Source organism: Coregonus clupeaformis, chromosome 34 (assembly GCF_020615455.1).
Source record: "Coregonus clupeaformis isolate EN_2021a chromosome 34, ASM2061545v1, whole genome shotgun sequence".
NCBI classification, from domain to species: Eukaryota; Metazoa; Chordata; class Actinopteri; order Salmoniformes; family Salmonidae; genus Coregonus; species Coregonus clupeaformis.
In genome coordinates, this window is record NC_059225.1 from 44,204,271 (window position 1) to 44,227,157 (window position 22,887).

The following is a 22,887-nucleotide window of genomic DNA, read 5'->3' on the forward strand; positions in this document are numbered from 1 at the left end:
CTCTTTAGCTGACTGACTCACAGGGCTGTGGACCATAGAAATAGAATTACTAGAATGGGAATTCCCATTTAAGTCAATATGTTGATGATGTAATTCTATTTCTATGATATACACGGTGCAGTGAGGTAAGCCACTTTTCACCTTCTAACACCATACTCCTCTACATTTCTATTCCATATAACAGGGGCATTCATTATAGCCCATGTAAGGATGATTGCAAACTGACATTAAAGTCGGCAACACACTAAAGGGTTTATAAGTAGTTTACAGACTGTTAGATATTGGTTTTATTTAAAAAAACTGTTATAACTTAAGCCTTCGTATCCGTCTGTAGTCTTTTTCTATCCAGTATACCTAAGAGACTGAGAGAGACTGAGAGAGACAGAGAGAGACAGAGAGAGACAGAGAGAGACAGAGAGAGACAGAGAGAGACAGAGAGAGACAGAGAGAGACAGAGAGAGACAGAGAGAGACAGAGCGAGATAGACACATTGTTACAGCACTGTATATATACATAATATGACATTTGAAATGTCTTTATTCTTTTGGAACTTCTGAGTGTAATGTTTACTGTTAATATTTATTGTTTATTTCACTTTTGTTTACTATCTACTTCACTTGCTTTGGCAATGTTAACATACGTTTCCCATGCCAATAAAGCCCTTAAATTGAAATTGAATTGAGAGACACGGAGAGAGAGAGAGACACACAGAGAGAGAGAAAAAAAAAGAGAGAGAGAGAGACAGAGAGAGAGAGAAAGGAGGGTACATTTTCCCTCCTATCTGAACTTTACTGGCTTTGTGTTTGAAGGCTCCAAGGTCACAGCTCAGTGGCTCTGTCTGCATGGCCTTCTCTGTGTGTCTGCCTGCATGTACCCTCATCAGGACTACCAGCCTTATCTTCACCAGGTGGCTTTCTGGCATTTTAGCCTCCACAGGACACAGTAGGACCAACCATTTCCCTGTGTTGTTGTATGAGACAGACAGTGACAGCAGCACTACAGTGTATCTCTGATTAGTCTCACCAGGCTATCACAGTCTCACTGTTTCTATTCACCACAACAGCTGATAATGTCGGTGTTTTTAATGCTCTTGACATTTGCTACTGGGGTTTATGTAAATGCTATGCTGAGGTCAAGACTTCTTCAATACCAATCATTGGCACTAGTGTTTGTGACAGTTCCCTGTATTCTGTGTGTAATATTTCCTCTATACAGAGAACATACAGAGAGAATCACATTCCAGTGGAAAGAAATCATGTATCTGTTTTACTTTGAACAGTTTGTACATGTGCTGTCTAGCCAGCCAGACAGCCATTTCTCTTCATGTGTTGATCATGTGTTGATCTAACTTGTGTATGGGAGCCTAGAGCAGAACCTGAAATAACACTTTTTGTATCTTTGCAAAGTTATGACAGAGCACTGTTGGATCATTGGATAGGATATACAGTGAGGAAAAAAAGTATTTAGTCAGCCACCAATTGTGCAAGTTCTCCCACTTAAAAGATGAGAGAGGCCTGTAATTTTCATCATAGGTACACGTCAACTATGACAGACAAAATGAGAAAAAAATATCCAGAAAATCACATTGTAGGATTTTTAATGAATTTATTTGCAAATTATGGTGGAAAATAAGTATTTGGTCAATAACTAAAGTTTCTCAATACTTTGTTATATACCCTTTGTTGGCAATGACACAGGTCAAATGTTTTCTGTAAGTCTTCACAAGGTTTTCACACACTGTTGCTGGTATTTTGGCCTATTCCTCCATGCAGATCTCCTCTAGAGCAGTGATGTTTTGGGGCTGTCGCTGGGCAACACTGACTTTCAACTCCCTCCAAAGATTTTCTATGGGGTTGAGATCTGGAGGCTGGCTAGGCCACTCCAGGACCTTGAAATGCTTCTTACGAAGCCACTCCTTCATTGCCCGGGCGGTGTGTTTGGGATCATTGTCATGCTGAAAGACCCAGCCACGTTTCATCTTCAATGCCCTTGCTGATGGAAGGAGGTTTTCACTCAAAATCTCACGATACATGGCCCCATTCATTCTTTCCTTTACACGGATCAGTCGTCCTGGTCCCTTTGCAGAAAAACAGCCCCAAAGCATGATGTTTCCACCCCCATGCTTCACAGTAGGTATGGTGTTCTTTGGATGCAACTCAGCATTCTTTGTCCTCCAAACACGATGAGTTGAGTTTTTACCAAAAAGTTCTATTTTGGTTTCATCTGACCACATGACATTCTCCCAATCCTCTTCTGGATCATCCAAATGCACTCTAGCAAACTTCAGACGGGCCTGGACATGTACTGGCTTAAGCAGGGGGACACGTCTTGCACTGCAGGATTTGAGTCCCTGGCGGCGTAGTGTGTTACTGATGGTAGACTTTGTTACTTTGGTCCCAGCTCTCTGCAGGTCATTCACTAGGTCCCCCCGTGTGGTTCTGGGATTTTTGCTCACCGTTCTTGTGATCATTTTGACCCTACGGGGTGAGATCTTGCGTGGAGCCCCAGATCGAGGGAGATTATCAGTGGTCTTGTACGTCTTCCATTTCCTAATAATTGCTCCCACAGTTGATTTCTTCAAACCAAGCTGCTTACCTATTGCAGATTCAGTCTTCCCAGCCTGATGCAGGTCTACAATTTTGTTTCTGGTGTCCTTTGTCAGCTCTTTGGTCTTGGCCATAGTGGAGTTTGGAGTGTGACTGTTTGAGGTTGTGGACAGGTGTCTTTTATACTGATAACAAGTTCAAACAGGTGCCATTAATACAGGTAACGAGTGGAGGACAGTGGAGCCTCTTAAAGAAGAAGTTACAGGTCTGTGAGAGCCAGAAATCTTGCTTGTTTGTAGGTGACCAAATACATATTTTCCACCATAATTTGTAAATAAATTCATAAAAATTCCTACAATGTGATTATCTGGATTTTTTTTCTCAATTTGTCTGTCATAGTTGACGTGTACCTATGATGAAAATTACAGGCCTCTCTCATCTTTTTAAGTGGGAGAACTTGCACAATTGGTGGCTGACTAAATAAAAAATTTCCCCACTGTAGCTCAGAAGGATTAAACTAGGTGTGTTTACTGTTTATTTTGTTATATAGAACAGTGGATCAGGTTAGTCCCCCTCTCTCTATATATTTTCCTCTCTTCCTCTCTCTCTGTCTCTTCCTTTCTCAATTTCCCTCCCACAATGCTTTAGAAACAGCAGGCGGGGGGAGATGGGGGGGAGGAGGGGGGATTTTTTCAGTCCCACCTTAATGGCACTGCACCATTACATTAGAGAGTCATCAGCCATCAGCTGCAGCCAGGCAGCTCCCAGGCAAACAACACTACAGAGCTACCGAGCCCCCCTAGAGGAGCCCCACTGATGTCTGTCTGTAGCTGTGTGGCTGGAGCCAGTGTGTGCGACCGCTCGGCTATGTGAGTTAGCAAGAGCGAGGGAGAGAGAGCGAGAGAGAGTGAGCGAGCGACGGAGAACGAGTGAGAGAGCGAGAGGGGAGCCGCAGCAGCCGGCGAGAGCAGAGCCAGAGAGAAGAGCAACAGCAGAGACTGAAGCACTCACTGACTGACTGTGGAGCCGACTGACACACATACAGCCTACCTACCTAGCTAGAGAGGCCAGGTAGAGGCTACAGCACTGTTATCTACCTACCTACCGCCCTACCTACCTACATACCCAGCGTTACCTACCTGACCACCACTACTACCAGGCTCCAGTGCCCAGCTCCAGGTCTGTGTTCGGGGGCCCTCCTGTCCAGATGCGGACCCAGCAGGGCTCTGAGGGGCCCGTGCCCCTGCCCGGGGGCAGCTGTGGCAGCAGCGGCAGCACCAGCTCTGGACTCTCCCCTGGATCTCCTGGTTCTGACTCGGACAGCGGTACCCCCACCAGGGGGGGAGGTGGAGGTGGAGGAGGAGGCGGAGGAGGAGGAGGAGGAGGGGGCGGTCTGGGGGAAAGATGGGGGGCAGGAGGAGGCGGGATAGGGAGCCTAGGAGGTACTCTCAGGGGGGTCCTCTCCCACTATTGGAGCCTGGAGAGCCTGCACTCCACCACTGGTAAGAGGGTACCTACCTCACACACCACACACACACTCCTCAGTGGGAGTAGGGTAAAAGGGTTTGTGTGTTTTTGGGCTGGCAGGTTTAGAAGGGAGGGGTGTTACCTGTCAGTCATTCAGAGTGTGATGGTTGCCATGGTTTTGTTGTGCTGGAGTCTGTCTGTCTGTTTTGTCTAGACCTGTTGATGAGTTGTCAATCATGGCTTAAAGGCACTGGCCGTGTTATTGTTGTCTTGGCGTTAGTAAACATGCTTCAGTCTATGATATGACTCAGATAAAGGATGCATTGCGTTAGCATTGAGTCCTCTTGCCTTATATTAGACATATGCCTGTGTTGTTTTGCTGCTAAGACAGAGTATGAGGTGTGTCAGATGATACTGCTCACTTAATGAGGTGTATCAGGTTAGAGTTTATCTAACATAAAGGTCTATAGGTAAGAGATTAATATTTTCACACAGAGCTTATGAGGTCGTTTTTTATTGGTGGAAGATATTGAGGGTGTTGGCCTCAACTGAAATAGCGGTGTGTGATATTATGTTGTATTGGTCATACACAGCTGTCGGAGGATTGTGTCATTTTGTGATTATGGCAGAGGGCTGTGTGTTTGTGTGTATGTTTGTGTGTGCATGTGCCTGTGTGTGTGCATGTGCACATATGTGTGTGTGTGTGTTAGCATGTGTGAGTGTGTGAATTTGCACACCCTATAAGTGCCTGTGCAGTACCTGTTTGCTATTTCTGCTGTTGTCATCTGAGCGGGTGCAGCAAGGCTTGGAGTGTACTGATTCGGGAGAGAGGAGACGGCAGCCCCATTAGCTGCAGGCTAAAATGTCAGGCCACAGCTGTTATTAAAGGCAGTAGAAGAGAAAAGACACTAATAGGCTAGCTACTGTTTGTCACATCAACCCCACATCAAGGGTTAGTCTCTTATCAAACAGGTGCCAATCAGCGGCGTCATGGTAACAGTGATCTGAGTGTGGGGTGGATGTTTGTTATGTATACACGGCTAATATCTTCACTGATGAACTGTCTGTACTGTACTGTACATGTTATATGGGGGGGAATACAGCAGGAGAGAATCCTTGGTGTTTGTTGCCAAGTGCCCTCTCTCACACACACACACACACACACTGAATGTTATTGGAGAAAGCTGTGGTTTTCAGAATGGCCCTGGTCAGAATCTAGACTGGCGTTGTCTCTCCCTCTCTCTCTCACACACCCACCCACACATTGCGCTCTCTCTCTCTGTCTCTCTCTATCTCTCTCTTCCTCTCTATCTCTCTCTCTTCCTCTCTCTCTTTCTCTCCCTCTCTCTCCTGGTGAAACCTGATCCATGGTAATGAGGCACTCAGTCTCCATTGAGGCTGTCACACTGCCACTGATGAACAGAGAGAGAGAGAGAGAGAGAGAGAGAGAGAGGAGAAAGAGAGACAGAGAAAGAGAGGAGGATAGAGTGAGAGGAGATGGTACAGATGTAGGATCTTAATTTGACCACTCTTTTGTTGCTGAGAATTATCCTGCGCCGCAGGGAATGCAGATGAGCTTCATGATTTACATGAATTCCCTGAAAACCCACACTAACACACGGTTATATTAACATTATTGCAATCTTCATGTAGCCTACTTTTGGCCAGCTAATAGCCTAACCACCTATCAAGCATTATGGACTAAACGTTCAAATCCTGTTGCTGCAGGATTATTTTGCTGTGACAATATAGGTGAAATTATGATCCTACGTCTGTAAGAGAAAGACGAATAAGAGAAAGAGTGAGAGGGGGAGGGAGGGAAATACATTTGAGACTCAAACACCTCGTCCATTCAGAAACCCTGGCTGCTCTCACCATAACAGTTATAACAGACACTCCCCAGAGTCTAGTACAGTCACACAGCCAGTTTCCCCCTCTCCTGGAAAGCACAGCCCTGTAGCACAACAACTGTAAACTGGACCTCGGGAAGCTTTTATGGGCTTGTTATGTTGTATGAGCCTGTCTTTCTTCTACCCTGCCTGGCTAGCAGCCTGCTATATGCCTCAGTCGAAAGACAGCCCTTCCTAAGACAGAAGTGTGTTTGTGGAAGAGAGCCAGGTGGCTGGGAATGGCATTTCATAGCAGCATTGATTTGAGCTACATTGACCTCAGAGAGGGTGAAGGTGAAAGGTCACGGATGTGGCAGGAAGTAACACGGCCAGGAAACCAGAAACAAACGGATAGAAAGAGGAGTGATGTGCATCAGGTTTGCCCTTGAGAAGGAGGGTATTGGGTGAGTTTGCGAAGGAGACGGAAGAGGAGGAGGAAGCGGAGGAGGAAGAAGTAGGAAACAGCCAGACATTGATTCAAAGAGAAGCGTAATCGTATTCCGGCTAGTTGTTTTGGGAGGTGACTGTGAGTGCTCCAGAGTTGACATGGGGACAGAGGAGAACGGGGGGGCGGTGGGAGGGGGGGATCTAGTGTCCATCCCGAAACACAGAGCCCTAGTGACAGGCAATGTCCCCCCTCGCTGCTCTTAGGCGGGGTGACGTTATCGCACACTCTTCTCAGGGTTGGTGATTCACCCCCATTCAGATGCCATGATAACATGACACTCAGTCCATGCTGTAGCTGTAGCTGCTAGCTACTGAATCAGGCTTTGATGTCGTTCCTCAGGCAGGCAGGCATTTACACACAGCAGACATCACAGCTTTGTCACGCTCTGAGTGCAGGATTACTCACGTCACGGCCGTGCCATTGTCCACTCTCAAACTTCCTGTCAGTTGATACTGAAATGTTAGCTTCTTCTTGATCCAACAGTAAAAATGCCAGTGTGTGCACTGTGCATGCATGCATGTGTGTGTGCATGTGTGATGGCCACTCTGAGGTGAAGCAAGGCCAGTTGGTCAGGGTCCAGTGACCTCACACTAACCCTTCCACCTCCACCCTCTGTCAGCTAGCACAGAGAGAGGAGGAGGAGGAGGAGGAGGAGGAGGAGGAGGAGGAGGAGGAGGGGGAGGAGGGGGAGGAGGAGGATGAAACAATGGAGAGATGTCTGAAAGCATCCATCCAAAAAGGAGGGATGTGGACTCTGGAAAATAGGTTGTCTTTTACACCAGCACACACAGACTTGTGTACTGCAGCTTGGCTGCTCCTCTCTGTGTGTGCTGGGCAGAGTGAAGAAAGGCCTTCGCTTCATCACACTACTGTCATCTCAAATCACTTCTAACCAGAGACAATTTCCCCTTAGTACAATTCAGCTACAGTGAGGGAAAAAAGTATTTGATCCCCTGCTGATTTTGTACGTTTGCCCTCTGACAAAGACATGATCAGTCTATACTTTTAATGGTAGGTTTATTTGAACAGTGAGAGACAGAATAACAACAAAAAAATCCAGAAAAACGCATGTCAAAAATGTTATAAATTGATTTGCATTTTAATGAGGGAAATAAGTATTTGACCCCTCTGCAAAACATGACTTAGTACTTGGCGGCAAAACCCTTGTTGGCAATCACAGAGGTCAGACGTTTCTTGTAGTTGGCCACCAGGTTTGCACACACATCTCAGGAGGGATTTTGTCCCACTCCTCTTTGCAGATCTTCTCCAAGTCATTAAGGTTTCGAGGCTGACATTTGGCAACTCGAACCTTCAGCTCCCTCCACAGATTTTCTATGGGATTAAGGTCTGGAGACTGGCTGGCCACTCCAGGACCTTAATGTGCTTCTTCTTGAGCCACTCCTTTGTTGCCTTGGCCGTGTGTTTTGGATCATTGTCATGCTGGAATACCCATCCACAACCAATTTTCAATGCCCTGGCTGAGGGAAGGAGGTTCTCACCCAAGATTTTATGGTACATGGCCCCGTCCATCGTCCCTTTGATGCGGTGAAGTTGTCCTGTCCCCTTAGCAGAAAAACCCCCCCAAAGCATAATGTTTCCACCTCCATGTTTGACAGTGGGGATGGTGTTCTTGGGGTCATAGGCAGCATTCCTCCTCCTCCAAACACGGCGAGTTGAGTTGATGCCAAAGAGCTCGATTTTGATCTCATCTGACCACAACACTTTCACCCAGTTCTCCTCTGAATCATTCAGATGTTCATTGGCAAACTTCAGACGGGCATGTTAATGTGCTTTCTTGAGCAGGGGGACCTTGCGGGCGCTGCAGGATTTCAGTCCTTCACGGCGTAGTGTGTTACCAATTGTTTTCTTGGTGACTATGGTCCCAGCTGCCTTGAGATCATTGACAAGATCCTCCCGTGTAGTTCTGGGCTGATTCCTCACCGTTCTCATGATCATTGCAACTCCACAAGGTGAGATCTTGCATGGAGCCCCAGGCCGAGGGAGATTGACAGTTATTTTGTGTTTCTTCCATTTGCGAATAATCGCACCAACTGTTGTCACCTTCTCACCAAGCTGCTTGCCGATGGTCTTGTAGCCCATTCCAGCCTTGTGTAGGTCTACAATCTTGTCCCTGACATCCTTGGAGAGCTCTTTGGTCTTGGCCATGGTGGAGAGTTTGGAATCTGATTGATTGATTGCTTCTGTAGACAGGTGTCTTTTATATAGGTAACAAACTGAGATTAGGAGCACTCCCTTTAAGAGTGTGCTCCTAATCTCAGCTCGTTACCTGTATAAAAGACACCTGGGAGCCAGATATCTCTCTGATTGATAGGGGGTCAAATACTTATTTCCCTCATTAAAATGCAAATCAATTTATAACATTTATGACATGCGTTTTTCTGGATTTTTTTGTTGTTATTCTGTCTCTCACTGTTCAAATAAACGTACCATTAAAATTATAGACGGATCATTTCTTTGTCAGTGGGCAAACGTACAAAATCAGCAGGGGATCAAATACTTTTTTCCCTCACTGTACATGCCTATTTGCTATAATTTTTTTGTAGGCCTTGTTACGTAGTCACACTCTATGTCATTTCCTGTTTCTCCAGTCATTTTGACCAATATGTGATAACATATTTCTGGCCTCAATTGATTGTACTTTTAACGCTGAATGCAAACAGTTGTCATGTCATCTGTGACCCTTTTTTGGTGTGTTGTCTCACCATTCTGTGTAAGTAGGGCGGCAGGAAGCCTTGCGTTTAAGAGCGTTGGGCCAGTAACCGAATGATAGCTGGTTCAAATCTCCGAGCTGAGTAGGTGAACAATCTGTCGATGTGCCCTTGAGCAAGGCACTTAACCCTAATTGCTCCTGTAAGTCGCTCAGGATAAGAGCGTCTGCTAAATTACTAAAAATGGTAAAGTAAAAATGGAAGTGATATGGTTCTGTGGTGCGGTTGAGTGAGATAACTGATATAAGTGATCTATGGATGGTTGTCTGGTGTGTTGGGTAGAGGTGTTAGAAGTATTACAGGGATAGAGTGTTAGGGCACTGGGAGGCAATTAACTAGCTAATGGTGTTATATAGGCCAATAGGACCCAAGCCACTGCATTAGGTCACTGCATGGAGCACCGGACATGCCATAAAACAGATTTAATACTACCAGGGCTGTTGTTTGGGGAACCTACTCACATGATGTCATGCATCTAACTACAGGAAGTGGAACACGTCCGTGAATCAACATCTCTCAATGTTCTGTCGCAATTAGGATTGATTAAAAGATAAACCTTACCGATAATATTGGCTTTCAAGACTGTCGGAGTGTGGAGATTTTATTTGGTCAAAATTGTTCTTCCAGTGACAATGCAATGGTCCTCATTGCTATAAGATCAAACTTTGACTCAATTTAAATCTGATTATTAAAATCCATAATATATGACACAGTAATTTCCCCTCTCTGACAATGTCCTTTTCTCTCACTCTGCCTCCAGATCTGTACCGAGCAGGTCATAATATGCCATTACTCCACATTACTGCCTGTAGTAATGATTAAGTTAATTAGCCATATTTGTATTGGTTAATGTTCCCCTCTACATCAGTAGGTTAATTGTCCCCCATTAGAATACAGTTAGCTGAGAGAAAGCATCGTCAGCATATTATTTCAACATCCATGACATTATTACCCCTGTCACACTGGACTGTAGCCACACCCCTCTGGCGTATTTAGTGTAGAATCTACAGGACATGTGTACATGCTGTGGGAGCGGATAAATATACTGAAGACAGTCTATGCTGCATTAGGAGGTTTAATTTCACAGACAATGCGTAATAGACTACCTCCCTGGCAGGGCTGGCAGTGGCCCAACTATGTAGAAAGCTCAAATTATTTCCCTTTGTCGTCTTTGGGAATGAAGGAAAGAAAAAAATATCCTATGTTTGTTCTCTCATTGGCTGGAGTAGCTGGGATTCTTTCTCCTTAAATAGACATCATCGCCCCATCCTTCTCTCCTTCACTTCTCCTCTCTGTTCCGTTCCAAACCAGGAATGCTCTGGTTCTATCTCCAACCCCACTCCTCCTCTCCTCTCCTCTTTCATCATTCTCATCCCTCTTTCCACCCCTGCCACGCAGGAACAGTAGAAGAGTGGGGTAACAGTGTTTGACAGGTGGTCAGGTGGTCAGGTGGTGGCTTGTGATAGGAGGTCATATAGGAAGCAGGGTGTATGACCATAGGGCCAGCGTTCACACTGTCACTCTCACATGACAAGCTGACAAGCTGCTTGGCAGAGAGGCAGGCAGGTAGAGAGTTAGGCTGACAGAGAGGCAGGCTGACAGAGAGGCAGGCTGACAGAGAGGCAGGCTGACAGAGAGGCAGGCTGACAGATAGGCAGGCTGACAGAGAGGCAGGCTGACAGAGGGCAGAGAGGCAGGCTGACAGAGAGGCAGGCTGACAGAGAGACAGAGAGGCAGGCTGACAGAGAGGCAGAGAGGCAGGCTGACAGAGAGGCAGAGAGGCAGGCTGACAGAGAGGCAGGCAGGCAGGCTGACAGAGAGGCAGGCTGACAGAGAGACAGAGAGGCAGGCTGACAGAGAGGCAGGCTGACAGAGAGGCAGAGAGGCAGGCTGACAGAGAGGCAGGCTGACAGAGAGGCAGGCTGACAGAGAGGCAGGCTGACAGAGAGGCAGAGAGGCAGGCTGACAGAGAGGCAGAGAGGCAGGCTGACAGAGAGGCAGGCTGACAGAGAGGCAGGCTGACAGAGAGGCAGGCTGACAGAGAGGCAGAGAGGCAGGCTGACAGAGAGGCAGGCAGGCAGGCTGATAGGCAGGCACACCAGGGGGAAGGGAGCTGCTCTATGTCAGTGGGTAATTATAGGTTGACACAAGTGACTGGCCTTGTTCTTCTCTTTCATTGCTCCCTTCAAACCTTGACTATTTCCTTACCTGCTATGTAAGAGGGGGGTTGGAGAGAGAGAGATACTCTGAGTATTGCTTTTCTTTTAATCTATCTCCATCATCATTGATTTCATATGTTTCTATATGTTTGCTTTGGCAGTGTATGTGGTTACACTTTCCAGGTCAATAAAGCCTTTTGAATTTGAATTTTAGAGAGAGCGAGATAAGAGCTTCTCTCTCTCCTTTCTCTCCCCCCTCTCTCTCTCTCTTTCTCTCCCCCTCTCTCTGTGACCCATGTTCCTCTTTGACCTCCACACTAGTTGACCAGGGTAAACACAGAGTGGAGTGTAGAGCGTGTGAAGCTCCTCCGGTTCTGAGGCTGGACCAAAGGCCTCTCCTCTGGGGCTTGTCACAGTGATCAGTGTGGTCAGCCATGGCCCTCAGTGTCTCATGTTGACGACTCACAGATCCCTCCCTCTGGTGTATTTACAATCATTAGTTTGGATTCTCTTGCTCTAGATTTAGTCTCTTTGATGCTCCCTCCCTCCCTCCCAGCCCCTGCAGGTGGAACACTCTCTCTCTCTCTCTCTCTCTCTCTCTCTCTCTCTCTCTCTCTCTCTCTCTCTCTCTCTCTCTCTCTCTCGGTTCTCACGAGACAGGACTCAGTGGTCGGCCTGCATTCATAAGCACTGAGTTGGAACTGAACTGGGAACATTTCATTAGTCTCTGTGGACTAGAGTTTGTACAGTACAGTGTATGCTTTGTTTCGTTGCGTGGTAGTCATGCGCCGTACAAGCTTATTGAATTATTAAAACAATTTCAGTGTAAACTCAAGATGCATTTTTCTAAACAAGATTACTTTCTAAATTTAAGATGAAAATCTATGTTTGGATAAATGGATATCCTATTTGTAGAACCTTGAATACTTACTTGGTGTTATGTGCATAAAGTTCAGCAATGTTTGCTTCTTCATGAATCCATTATGGTATCCTGGCCTTATGTTGGAAGTACTTATCAGTAGTGTCTTTCTCCATCAGCATTCCTCTGGAGACTGGTTTAAGACTGTGTGTGTGTGTGTGTGTGTGTGTGTGTGTGTGTGTGTGTGTTGGCACATCTGAGAATACCCCACTGCCCGGCATCCTCCCATGTGTTCGTTAGGGTGTAACAGGCAGGTGCAACTGACCCCCTTAACACCCCTGTAATTGGTGTAAAACATATTTTCACATTCAGGTCTCGGGGGAGGGTGGGGGTTCGAGAAGGAGGGTGGAGATGTGTTGCCGTTAGCAACCTGCAGTTAAAGAGCATTTCCTAAAGGAAAATAGGGAATTGAAGGTCGAGGGGATATGTAATCTATTAGATTCAAGTGATGTCCTATTTGTCACAGCAGTACATACAGTGGGGAGAACAAGTATTTGATACACTGCCGATATTGCAGGTTTTCCTACTTATAAAGCATGTAGAGGTCTGTAATTCTTATCATAGGTACACTTCAACTGTGAGAGACGGAATCTAAAACAAAAATCCAGAAAATCACATTGTATGATTTTTAAGTAATGAATTTGCATTTTATTGCATGACATAAGTATTTGATACATCAGAAAAGCAGAACTTAATATTTGGTACAGAAACCTTTGTTTGCAATTACAGAGATCATATGTTTCCTGTAGGTCTTGACCAGGTTTGCACACACTGCAGCAGGGATTTTGGCCCACTCCTCCATACAGACCTTCTCCAGATCCTTCAGGTGTCGGGGCTGTCGCTGGGCAATACGGACTTTCAGCTCCCTCCAAAGATTTTCTATTGGGTTCAGGTCTGGAGACTGGCTAGGCCACTCCAGGACCTTGAGATGCTTCTTACAGAGCCACTCCTTAGTTGCCCTGGCTGTGTGTTTCAGGTCGTTGTCATGCTGGAAAACCCAGCCACGACCCATCTTCAATGCTCTTACTGAGGGAAGGAGGTTGTTGGCCAAGATCTTGCGTTACATGGCCCCATCCATCCTCCCCTCAATACGGTGCAGTCGTCCTGTCCCCTTTCCAGAAAAGCATCCCCAAAGAATGATGTTTCCAACTCCATGCTTCACGGTTGGGATGGTGTTCTTGGGGTTGTACTCATCCTTCTCTACATTTTTGTCTCATCAGACCACATGACCTTCTCCCATTCCTCCTCTGGATCATCCAGATGGTCATTGACAAACTTCAGACAGGCCTGGACATGCGCTGGCTTGAGCAGGGGGACCTTGCGTGCGCTGCAGGATTTTAATCCATGACGGTGTAGTGTGTTACTAATGGTTTTCTTTGAGACTGTGGTCCCAGCTCTCTTCAGGTCATTGACCAGGTCCTGCCGTGTAGATCTGGGCTGATCCCTCACCTTCCTCATGATCATTGATGCCCCACGAGGTGAGATCTTGCATGGAGCCCCAGACCGAGGATGATTGACCTTCATCTTGAACTTCTTCCATTTTCTAATAATTGCGCCAACAGTTGTTGCCTTCTCACCAAGCTGCTTGCCTATTGTCCTGTAGCCCATCCCAGCCTTGTGCAGGTCTACAATTTTATCCCTGATGTCCTTACACAGCTCTCTGGTCTTGGCCATTGTGGAGAGGTTGGAGTCTGTTTGATTGAGTGTGTGGACAGGTGTCTTTTATACAGGTAACGAGTTCAAACAGGTGCAGTTAATACAGGTAATGAGTGGAGAACAGGAGGGCTTCTTAAAGAAAAACTAACAGGTCTGTGAGAGCCGGAATTCTTACTGGTTGGTAGGTGATCAAATACTTATGTCATGCAATAAAATGCAAATTAATTACTTAAAAATCATACAATGTGATTTTCTGGATTTTTGTTTTAGATTCCGTCTCTCACAGATGAAGTGTACCTATAATAAAAAATTACAGACCTCTACATGTTTTGTAAGTAGGAAAACCTACAAAATCTGCAGTGTATCAAATACTTCTTCTCCCCACTGTATATACTGTGTACAAACATTAAGAACACCTGCTCTTTCCATGACATAGACTGACCATGTGAAAGCTATGATCCCTTAATGTGATGTCACCTGTTAAATCCACTTCAATCAGTGTAGATGAAGGGGAGGAGACAGGTAAAATAATGATTTTCAAGCCTTGAGACAATTGAGACATGGATTGTGTATGTGTGCCATTCAGAGGGTGAATGAGCAAGACAAAATATTTAAGTGCCTTTGAGCGGGGTATGGTAGTAGGTGCCAGGCACACCAGTTTGAGTGTGTCAACAGTGTCCCATGTGTATCAAGAATGGTCCACCCCCCAAATGACATCCAGCCAACTTGACACAACTGTGGGAAGCATTGGAATCAACATGGGCCAGCATAGGATTAAAAACCTTGTTCGGTGTTCTTGTATTTGGTTGGACATCCTAGGTATGTGCTGATCTGAAATAATCCTTCTCGATCCACTCATATCAGCCAACCTGACCTGGAGTTATCGGCATTCTTTCCCCATAAGTGGCACCCTGAAGCAGTCTGTAGCCAGCTTTAAGGCTATATGAATGTGTGGTATGTGTGATAAGACTATGGTCATGTCAGTCTCTAAAGGATCACACCTCAGAGCTGACCCCTGGGACAGGAGATAGGAGGTGCTGAAGGAGGTGCTGAAGGAGGTGAAGGAGTTGTGAGTCAGTTTATTTATTTTCAGCAGTTGTCATTGTGTGAACCTTTGTATGTCTGCATTGTTTGCTTTGTGTGTGTGTGTGTGTGTGTGTGTGTGTGTGTGTGTGTGTGTGCGCGCGTCCACCTGTGCGTCTGCGTGTGTGTGTTCTTTATTGTGTGGGATTGGTGCATCTGTGTGTAGGTGTTCCTTTGTTAGTGTGTCTGGTTGAGAAGGCCAACTTGGTTTATCAGTGTGGAGGAAGAGAGACTGACATGTCTACACACGGAACCTGACATTTACAGATCGACTCTATCTCTGAGAGGGAGGCACATGGTGCCACAGGTTACCCCTGGGTACACAACACACAGAGAGAGAGAGAGAGAGAGGGAGGGAAGGAAGGAGGGAGAGAGGGAAGGAAGGAGGTAGAGAGAAGAGAAAGAGATGAGAAAGATAGAGATCAGAGAGAGACATGCAGTACAGTCTGAAGAAGAGGGAAACAGAGTGAAAGATAGGGCCACAAAGGGAGATAAAGTAGGAGTGTGATAGAGAGAGAGGTGAGAAGATGGGAGATGAAAGAGGGAACTGGGTCTGAAGTGAAATGCCAGCGGAGATGTGATTCTGCAGTCATATCTGTTCTCTTTGAATGTCAGCCTCACATAACACACTCCTACACTGGATCTGAAGATGGAGGAATCTATCTCTCTCTCCCTAGCCCTCTCTTCACCTTTCTCTCACTTTCCCCCTTTCTCTCTCTCTCTCTCTCTCTCTCTCTCTCTCTCTCTCTCTCTCTCTCTCTCTCTCTCACTCTCTTCACCTCTCTCTCTTCTCTCTCTCTCTGATTCCCTCTCTCTTGTTCCTGTGTGTGTGCACCCGTGGGTCAAGTCTCATTACAGCATTAGGACGTGGGGACTGAGTGAGAGGCATCCTCTGAAATGCATAGTGTGCATGTGCCACTATGCCCACGTGTCTATGTCTGTCAGTGTGTGTTCCTACATATCTGCATGCATGTACTGCAGGCCTACATTCACGCCTCCCAGTATTAAAGCCACATTAGGGGGCGGCGATACCCTGACACGTTCTCTCTCTTTCTCTCCATTCTCTCTTCACTTCACCCACTCGTTTCCTCATCTCAAGTGCCTGGAAAAGAAGGAAAGGGAATACTCATCAGAATTAGAGAAGTCACATTCCCGCATATGAATCAATCGCTCTGCTGGGCTCAGAGATGTGTGCCCGCTTTGAAAATCTCCCGTAAACGTTGGTCCCATGCATGTGTGCGTGTGTGCGTGCGTGTTTGTCAGAGACAGGCAGTCTGAAGCGGTTAGGATGAGAGCGAGGCACAAGATGACAGTAGAGTAGCCGCTGGTCAGAGCTGAGCCATTCTGTGTCTCCTCCAGTGAGAGGGCCAGGCTAAAGAGATGCTAGAGACTGGCTATACACTGTCTGTTATATTTCAGAAGATAGATAGATACAGTGCCCCTTTTCTAATTTTCTCTACTTTTGCATATTTGTGATACTGAATGTTATCAGATCTTCAACCAAAACCTAATATTAGATAAAGGGAACATAAGTGAACAAATAACACAACAATTACATATTTATTTCATACAGAGCAGAATTCATGGTTCCTTCTATTAAGGCAAGTCGTCTAGGTCCGGAGGCAGCAAAGCATCCCCAAACCATCACACCACCACCACCATGCTTGACCTTTGGTATGATGTTCTTACTGTGGAATGCAGAGTTTGGTTTTCGCCAGACATAATGGGACCCATCTCGTCCAAAAAGTTGACTCAAGTTTGCCAAAAAGCATCTGGATGATCATCAAGACACTTGGAAGAACGTTCTATGGACAGATTATTCAAAAGTATAACTTTTGGACGACATGGTTCCAGGAATGTCTGGCGAAAACCTTTGCTGCCTCAGGACCTGGACGACTTGCCTTAATAGAAGGAACCATGAATTCTGCTCTGTATCAGAGAATTCTACAGGAGAATGTCAGACCATCCGTCTGTGAGCTGAAGCTGAAGCGCAGCTGGGTCATGCAGCAAGACAATGATCCAAAACACACAATCAAGTCTACATGAAAATTGCTAAAAAGCAACAAATTGGAAGTTTTGGAATGGCCTAATCAAAGTCCAGACCTAATCCCAATTGAGATGTTGTGGCAGGACTTGAAACGAGCAGTTCATGCTTGAAAACCCACACGTCACTGAGTTAAAGCAGTTCTGCATTGAAGAGTGGGCCAAAATTCCTCCACAGCGATGTGAGAGACTGATCAACCACTACAGGAAGCATTTGGTTGGAGTCATTGCAGCTAAAGGTGGCACAACCAGTTATTGAGTGTAAGGAGGCAATTACTTTTTCACACAGGGGAATTGGGTGTTGTATAACTTTGTTAATGAAATAAATGAAATAAATATGTAATTGTTGTGTTATTTGTTCACTTATGTTCCCTTTATCTAATATTAGGTTTTGGTTGAAGATCTGATAACATTCAGTATCACAAATATGCAAAAGTAGAGAAAATTAGAAAGGGGGCAAATACTTTTTCACAGCACTGTAGATAGATAGAAAGATAGATAGATAGAGATATAAATGAAGAGAAAGAGGCATAAGAAGAGAGAGGGCAAGAGAAAGAGTGACTGATAAAAAGGTGGAGAGATAGATAGAGAGAGAGAGAGAATGAGAGCGGGAGAGAGGGCTGAAATCCTTTCTACTGTGATAACCAGGACAGTAGCCACCAGGTTTAAAGGCTGCACTCAGAAACACACGTAATCTGCTCATCCATCCAACAAATAATAATAATAGACACACAACATAATCCTGCATTAGATTACTGAGACATTTCAAAATAGAAGTGCTATATCTGTGGAGGCTCTCTCAAACCTCCCCATGTTGGTTTCCAACCCTGTCTGTTTGTTTGGTAATGATACTGTGGCTATCATCGTGTTTATTTGGGATGCTACATTAAAGAATTGACCTCAACATTCCAGAGCGGTTGACTCTGGAATTATCCGTCTCCAGAGGTTCCATGGTTGTGAACAGTCCCTCTGAACGATGGAGGGATGGAAGGAGAACCCCCAGTAAAGGAAACAGATAAGGCCACACCAGGACCCCCCTCCAGTAGGAGACCCAGGGGGGGTAGTGTCCTGGAGGATAGAGGACAGCATGTCCTGCTCTAATTATAAACCCTAATATACCACATACTGACTGGATCACACTGGTTTCCACTGCCCCCCAGTACATTCAGCTGTGGAAGGGAAGGGCACATCTGGGTTTCTTTCAGGCTGTCAGTGTGTGGTGTGTGGGGGGAAAGCTTGACATTATCAGTCACTTGTCAGGCTTATCATTTCATAATGCATTGGACTAGCTGGTCATTGCTTCACAGTTTCTCTACCTGAAAACAGACGCATACCACTGCACCAGTAGAGTGTGTGTGTGTGTGTGGGTGTGGGTGTGGGCATGTGTGGGTGTCTGTACCTCTCTCTTCCCTCTTCCATATCTATGCCAGTCTGTGCCCTGCCTGCCCAGAGGTAGCATTAACAAAACAAAACCCTGCTTCCTTCTTAATTAGGATTTCTCAGGAGGTGTGGGACTGTAACTGTGGTATGAGAAGGAGGCACTGCCAATGGAATGCTGAGTTGATGGAGTGGCGGTGGTGCTGCACAGGGAGGGTGGCACAGGCTGACACAGCCAGACCTGCCAGGGTGGTGGTGCAGCAGAGGGAGGGTGGCACAAACAGCCAGACAGGGAGAATGTCCTGCCACAAACAGCCAGACAGGGAGAATGTCCTGCCACAAACAGCCAGACAGGGAGAATGTCCTGCCACAAACAGCCAGACAGGGAGAATGTCCTGCCACAAACAGCCAGATAGGGAGAATGTCCTGCCACAAACAGCCAGACAGGGAGAATGTCCTGCCACAAACAGCCAGACAGGGAGAATGTCCTGCCACAAACAGCCAGACAGGGAGAATGTCCTGCCACAAACAGTGTTTCTATCCCTCTATGAAAGATGGGAGAGAGGGTGCGGCCTGTATAAACATACTGCATACACTGAGTGTAAAAAACATTAAGAACACTTTCCTAATATTGAGTTGTACCCCCCCCCTTTTGCCCTCAGAACAGTCTCAATTTGGTGTTGAAAGCTTTCCACAGGGATGCTGGCCCATGTTGACTCCAATGCTTCCCAAAGTTGTGCCAAGTTGGCTGGATGTCTTTTGGGTGGTGAGCCATTCTTGAAACACACTGCTGAAAAACCCAGCAGTGTTGCAGTTCTTGACACAAACCGGTGCACCTGGCACCTACTACCATACCCCGTTCAAAGGCACTTAAATATTTGGTCTTGCCCATTCACCCTCTGAATGGCACACATACACAACCCATGTCTCAATAGTCTCAAGGCTTAAAAATCCTTCTTTAACCTGTCTCCTCCCCTTCATCTACACTGATTGAAGTGGATTTAACAAGTGACATCAATAAGGGATCATAGCTTTCACCTGGATTCACCTGCTCAGTGTGTCTTGGAAAGAGCAGGTGTCCTTAATGTTTTGTACTCTCAGTGTAAGTCTCTTCATGTAACGGAATAACTACTCTTAACGTGTTTGTGTTTCGCTCAAGAATGAGAGTGGAGAGTAGAAGGAAGTAAGGTAGCTAGAGAGCGTTGAGAGGAGAGGAGAGCAGCCTGACGACAGACAGACAGTAATAACATCAGTAACACCTCAATGTGAACCAGCTAGAGGGTTATCAGTAGCTAGTAGCTCTATCTGTTTGATAGAGGAGGCCTTGTACAGGCATCAGCTGTCTAGACCCATCCTTTCTCTGTCAAGGTATCTGATGTCAGGAAAACACCTTCTGATTCTCAGTTAAACTAACACACACAGGCCTAGCGGGTAAGTGGCTACTGGGAAGAAGGGAGAAGAGGAGGGGGAGGTGTGAAGAAAGAAGGGAGTATTTGTCTTCATTCTGACAGCTTGTTATTGAGCACTGAATTTCCCTCAGATTCAGTTATTTCTCTTTTTCGTAGAGTTTTATTGGTGGAAAGTACAGAATTATACTTGTTTACATATTTCACAATTCTTCCCTCCCTCCCAAATGTTATTCCTATTTCTGTGGCTTGTTGTGGTTTCATAGCTTGACAACCAGTGAACGTGGCCATCAGGGAGTGCAGTAGCTCAGTTTAGCGGAATGCTAATCAGACAGAAATGCTGATGCTTACAACGCTGTATTCATCATTTGTCATTTTGTCGGTTATGTTTCTAAACCAGGCCACCTCTAGTAGAATAGCAGCAGAAGCCAGGGTGGTGTCAGCAGTTTCTACATGATGCTCCTCTCCTCTCTCCTCTCCTCCTGTGTTTGTGACTCCAGGAAGGGATGCATTGAGATGTTATCTTTCATTATCCATCCCTCCATTACGATCGGACCTTTTGCAGATGCGTTCAGCATTGCAACGCATGATGGTCCGGTAGAGAAGCCTCTGGGGACTAAAGGTTAGGTTGCGTTCTGACCCCGAGGATACAAGAAAATGACATTATGGAAAGAAAAACACAAACAGTTAAAAACCTCATAGAGACAAAAGAACTGGAAGTAATACTAAACCAATATACTGTACACATGATACTGATGATATATATCATCTAATAACAGACCTAACGGAAAGTTACAGTGGGTAAAGTAAACTTCTCTGTTTTGTTTAATATACAGAAGCTCTTCGACTGTCTGGTTTGAGGGATGAAAACTATACACAACACAGTGATAAAGAATTCTACCATTCAGACAATGGTTCACCCACTGTGCTTGGTAGGCACAAACAATTCCCAGAAGTAAGGATCTATGGCTGTGTCAAAAATAGCACCCTATTCCTTATATAGTGCACTACTTTTGACCAGAGCCCTGGTCAGAAGTAGTGCACTATAGGGAATAGGGGGCTATTTCAAATGTATGTGATTTGCAGAAAGAATTCCCAGAAGTAAGGATAAACTATGTCAGTGGTCACCAACTGGTCGTTTTGGATCGACTGGTCGATCTCCAAGGTATTCCTAGTCGATCACCAAACATTTCTGTAAAAAATCCAACGATAAAGCCTTGCGTTCCTATTTTTTGTATTTGTTTCGCGCTGTTGGTGGTAGATGCACTTGATTCGGCAGCCTAGCGCCGGGAAGACAGTGTTTCCATTTTGAACCATTTCATGTGTCTGAAGGTAGAACTCCGCCTACTCGGCAGGCCCAGAGAGCAAATCAAGTGCACGTATATGCCTACCACTGGCCAATCAGATAGCTCAGATCACCGTGTCTGCGCAGTTTCCTTGAGCCACAGACTGTAAAAAGAAGCCTCGAACGCACAGCAAAGATGATACTGTGAGATTTCAAAACGTTTAAATCCATGACTAGAGAGAGACTCAACGAATACAGCAAAGAGCTGCTGTTTTTATGAGCAAGTTCATGTATAATTTATTCAACATTTTGTTCAACACTTTTATAAGCCATAAAATGCACGTTCTCCCTACTTTCACTCACGCTTCTTCACACAGCCTTACAGGCAGCCATGCTTCTTCACACAGCCTTACAGGCAGCCATGCTTCTTCACACAGCCTTACAGGCAGCCATGCTTCTTCACACAGCCTTACAGGCAGCCATGCTTCTTCACACAGCCTTACAGGCAGCCATGCTTCTTCACACAGCCTTACAGGCAGCCATGCTTCTTCACACAGCCTTACAGGCAGCCATGCTTCTTCACACAGCCTTACAGGCAGCCATGCTTCTTCACACAGCCTTACAGGCAGCCATGCTTCTTCACACAGCCTTACAGGCAGCCATGCTTCTTCACACAGCCTTACAGGCAGCCATGCTTCTTCACACAGCCTTACAGGCAGCCATGCTTCTTCACACAGCCTTACAGGCAGCCATGCTTCTTCACACAGCCTTACAGGCAGCCATGCTTCTTCACACAGCCTTACAGGCAGCCATGCTTCTTCACACAGCCTTACAGGCAGCCATGCTTCTTCACACAGCCTTACAGGCAGCCATGCTTCTTCACACAGCCTTACAGGCAGCCATGCTTCTTCACACAGCCTTACAGGCAGCCATGCTTCTTCACACAGCCTTACAGGCAGCCATGCTTCTTCACACAGCCTTACAGGCAGCCATGCTTCTTCACACAGCCTTACAGGCAGCCATGCTTCTTCACACAGCCTTACAGGCAGCCATGCTTCTTCACACAGCCTTACAGGCAGCCATGCTTCTTCACACAGCCTTACACTGCACTGCACACTGCCCTCACCCACCTGGACAAAAGGAATGCAAATGTGAGGATGCTGTTCATCGACTACAGCTCAGCCTTCAATACCATAGTGCCCTCCCTCTAAGCTCACCACAAAGCTCACCTGGGACTGAACTCCTCTCTATGCAATTGCGTCCTGGACTTCCTGACGGGCCGCCCCCAGGTGGTGAAGGTAGGCAACGTTACCTCCTCGACACTGATTCTCAACACGGGGGCCCCACATGGGTGCGTCCTCAGTCCCCTCCTGTACTCCCTGTATACCCACAACTGCGTGGCCTCACACAGTTTAAACTCTATCATCAAGTTCGCTGACGACACGACAGTAGTAGGCCTGATTACCAAAAACGGCGAGACGCCAACAGGTAGGAGGTAGGCACTCTGACGGCGTGGTGCCAGATAAACAACCTCTCCCTCAAAGTCAGCAAAACAGTTCCTCGCCGTGCACATCTCCAAGAAGCTGCAATGGTCAAACCACACGGACACTGTGATGAGGAAGTCACGTAAGCGACTCTTCAACCTCAGGATGCTGATTTTGGCCTGTCCCAGAGGGCCTCACAGTGTTCTACAGGAGCACCATCGAGAGCATGCTGTCGGGCTGTATCAAAGCCTGGTACGGCAACTCCACCGCCGCGAACCGCAAGGCGCTACAGAGGGTGGTGCACTCAGCCGAACACACCATTAGGGTGCACACTGCCTGCCCTCCAGGACACCTACAACACCAGGTGTCGCAGGAAGGCCAAGAAGATCATCAAGG

General features: G+C 46.3%; 1 protein-coding gene across 5 annotated transcripts in view; it reads left to right on the forward strand.

Annotated features, from left to right (window-relative positions):
* The window catches only part of LOC121550087 (rho guanine nucleotide exchange factor 4), a 68,283-nt gene that overhangs the window by 10,710 nt on the left and 34,686 nt on the right, over positions 1-22,887 (forward strand). The window contains exon 1 of one of the 5 annotated variants that reach the window (XM_041862218.2): positions 3,521-4,048. The exons of the other annotated variants lie outside the window; for them this stretch is intronic. Coding sequence (XP_041718152.1) covers positions 3,754-4,048 — 295 coding nt within the window. The 5' untranslated portion in view covers positions 3,521-3,753. Of the gene's footprint in view, positions 1-3,520; positions 4,049-22,887 lie in introns of those variants that run through there. 5 annotated transcript variants of the gene reach the window in all.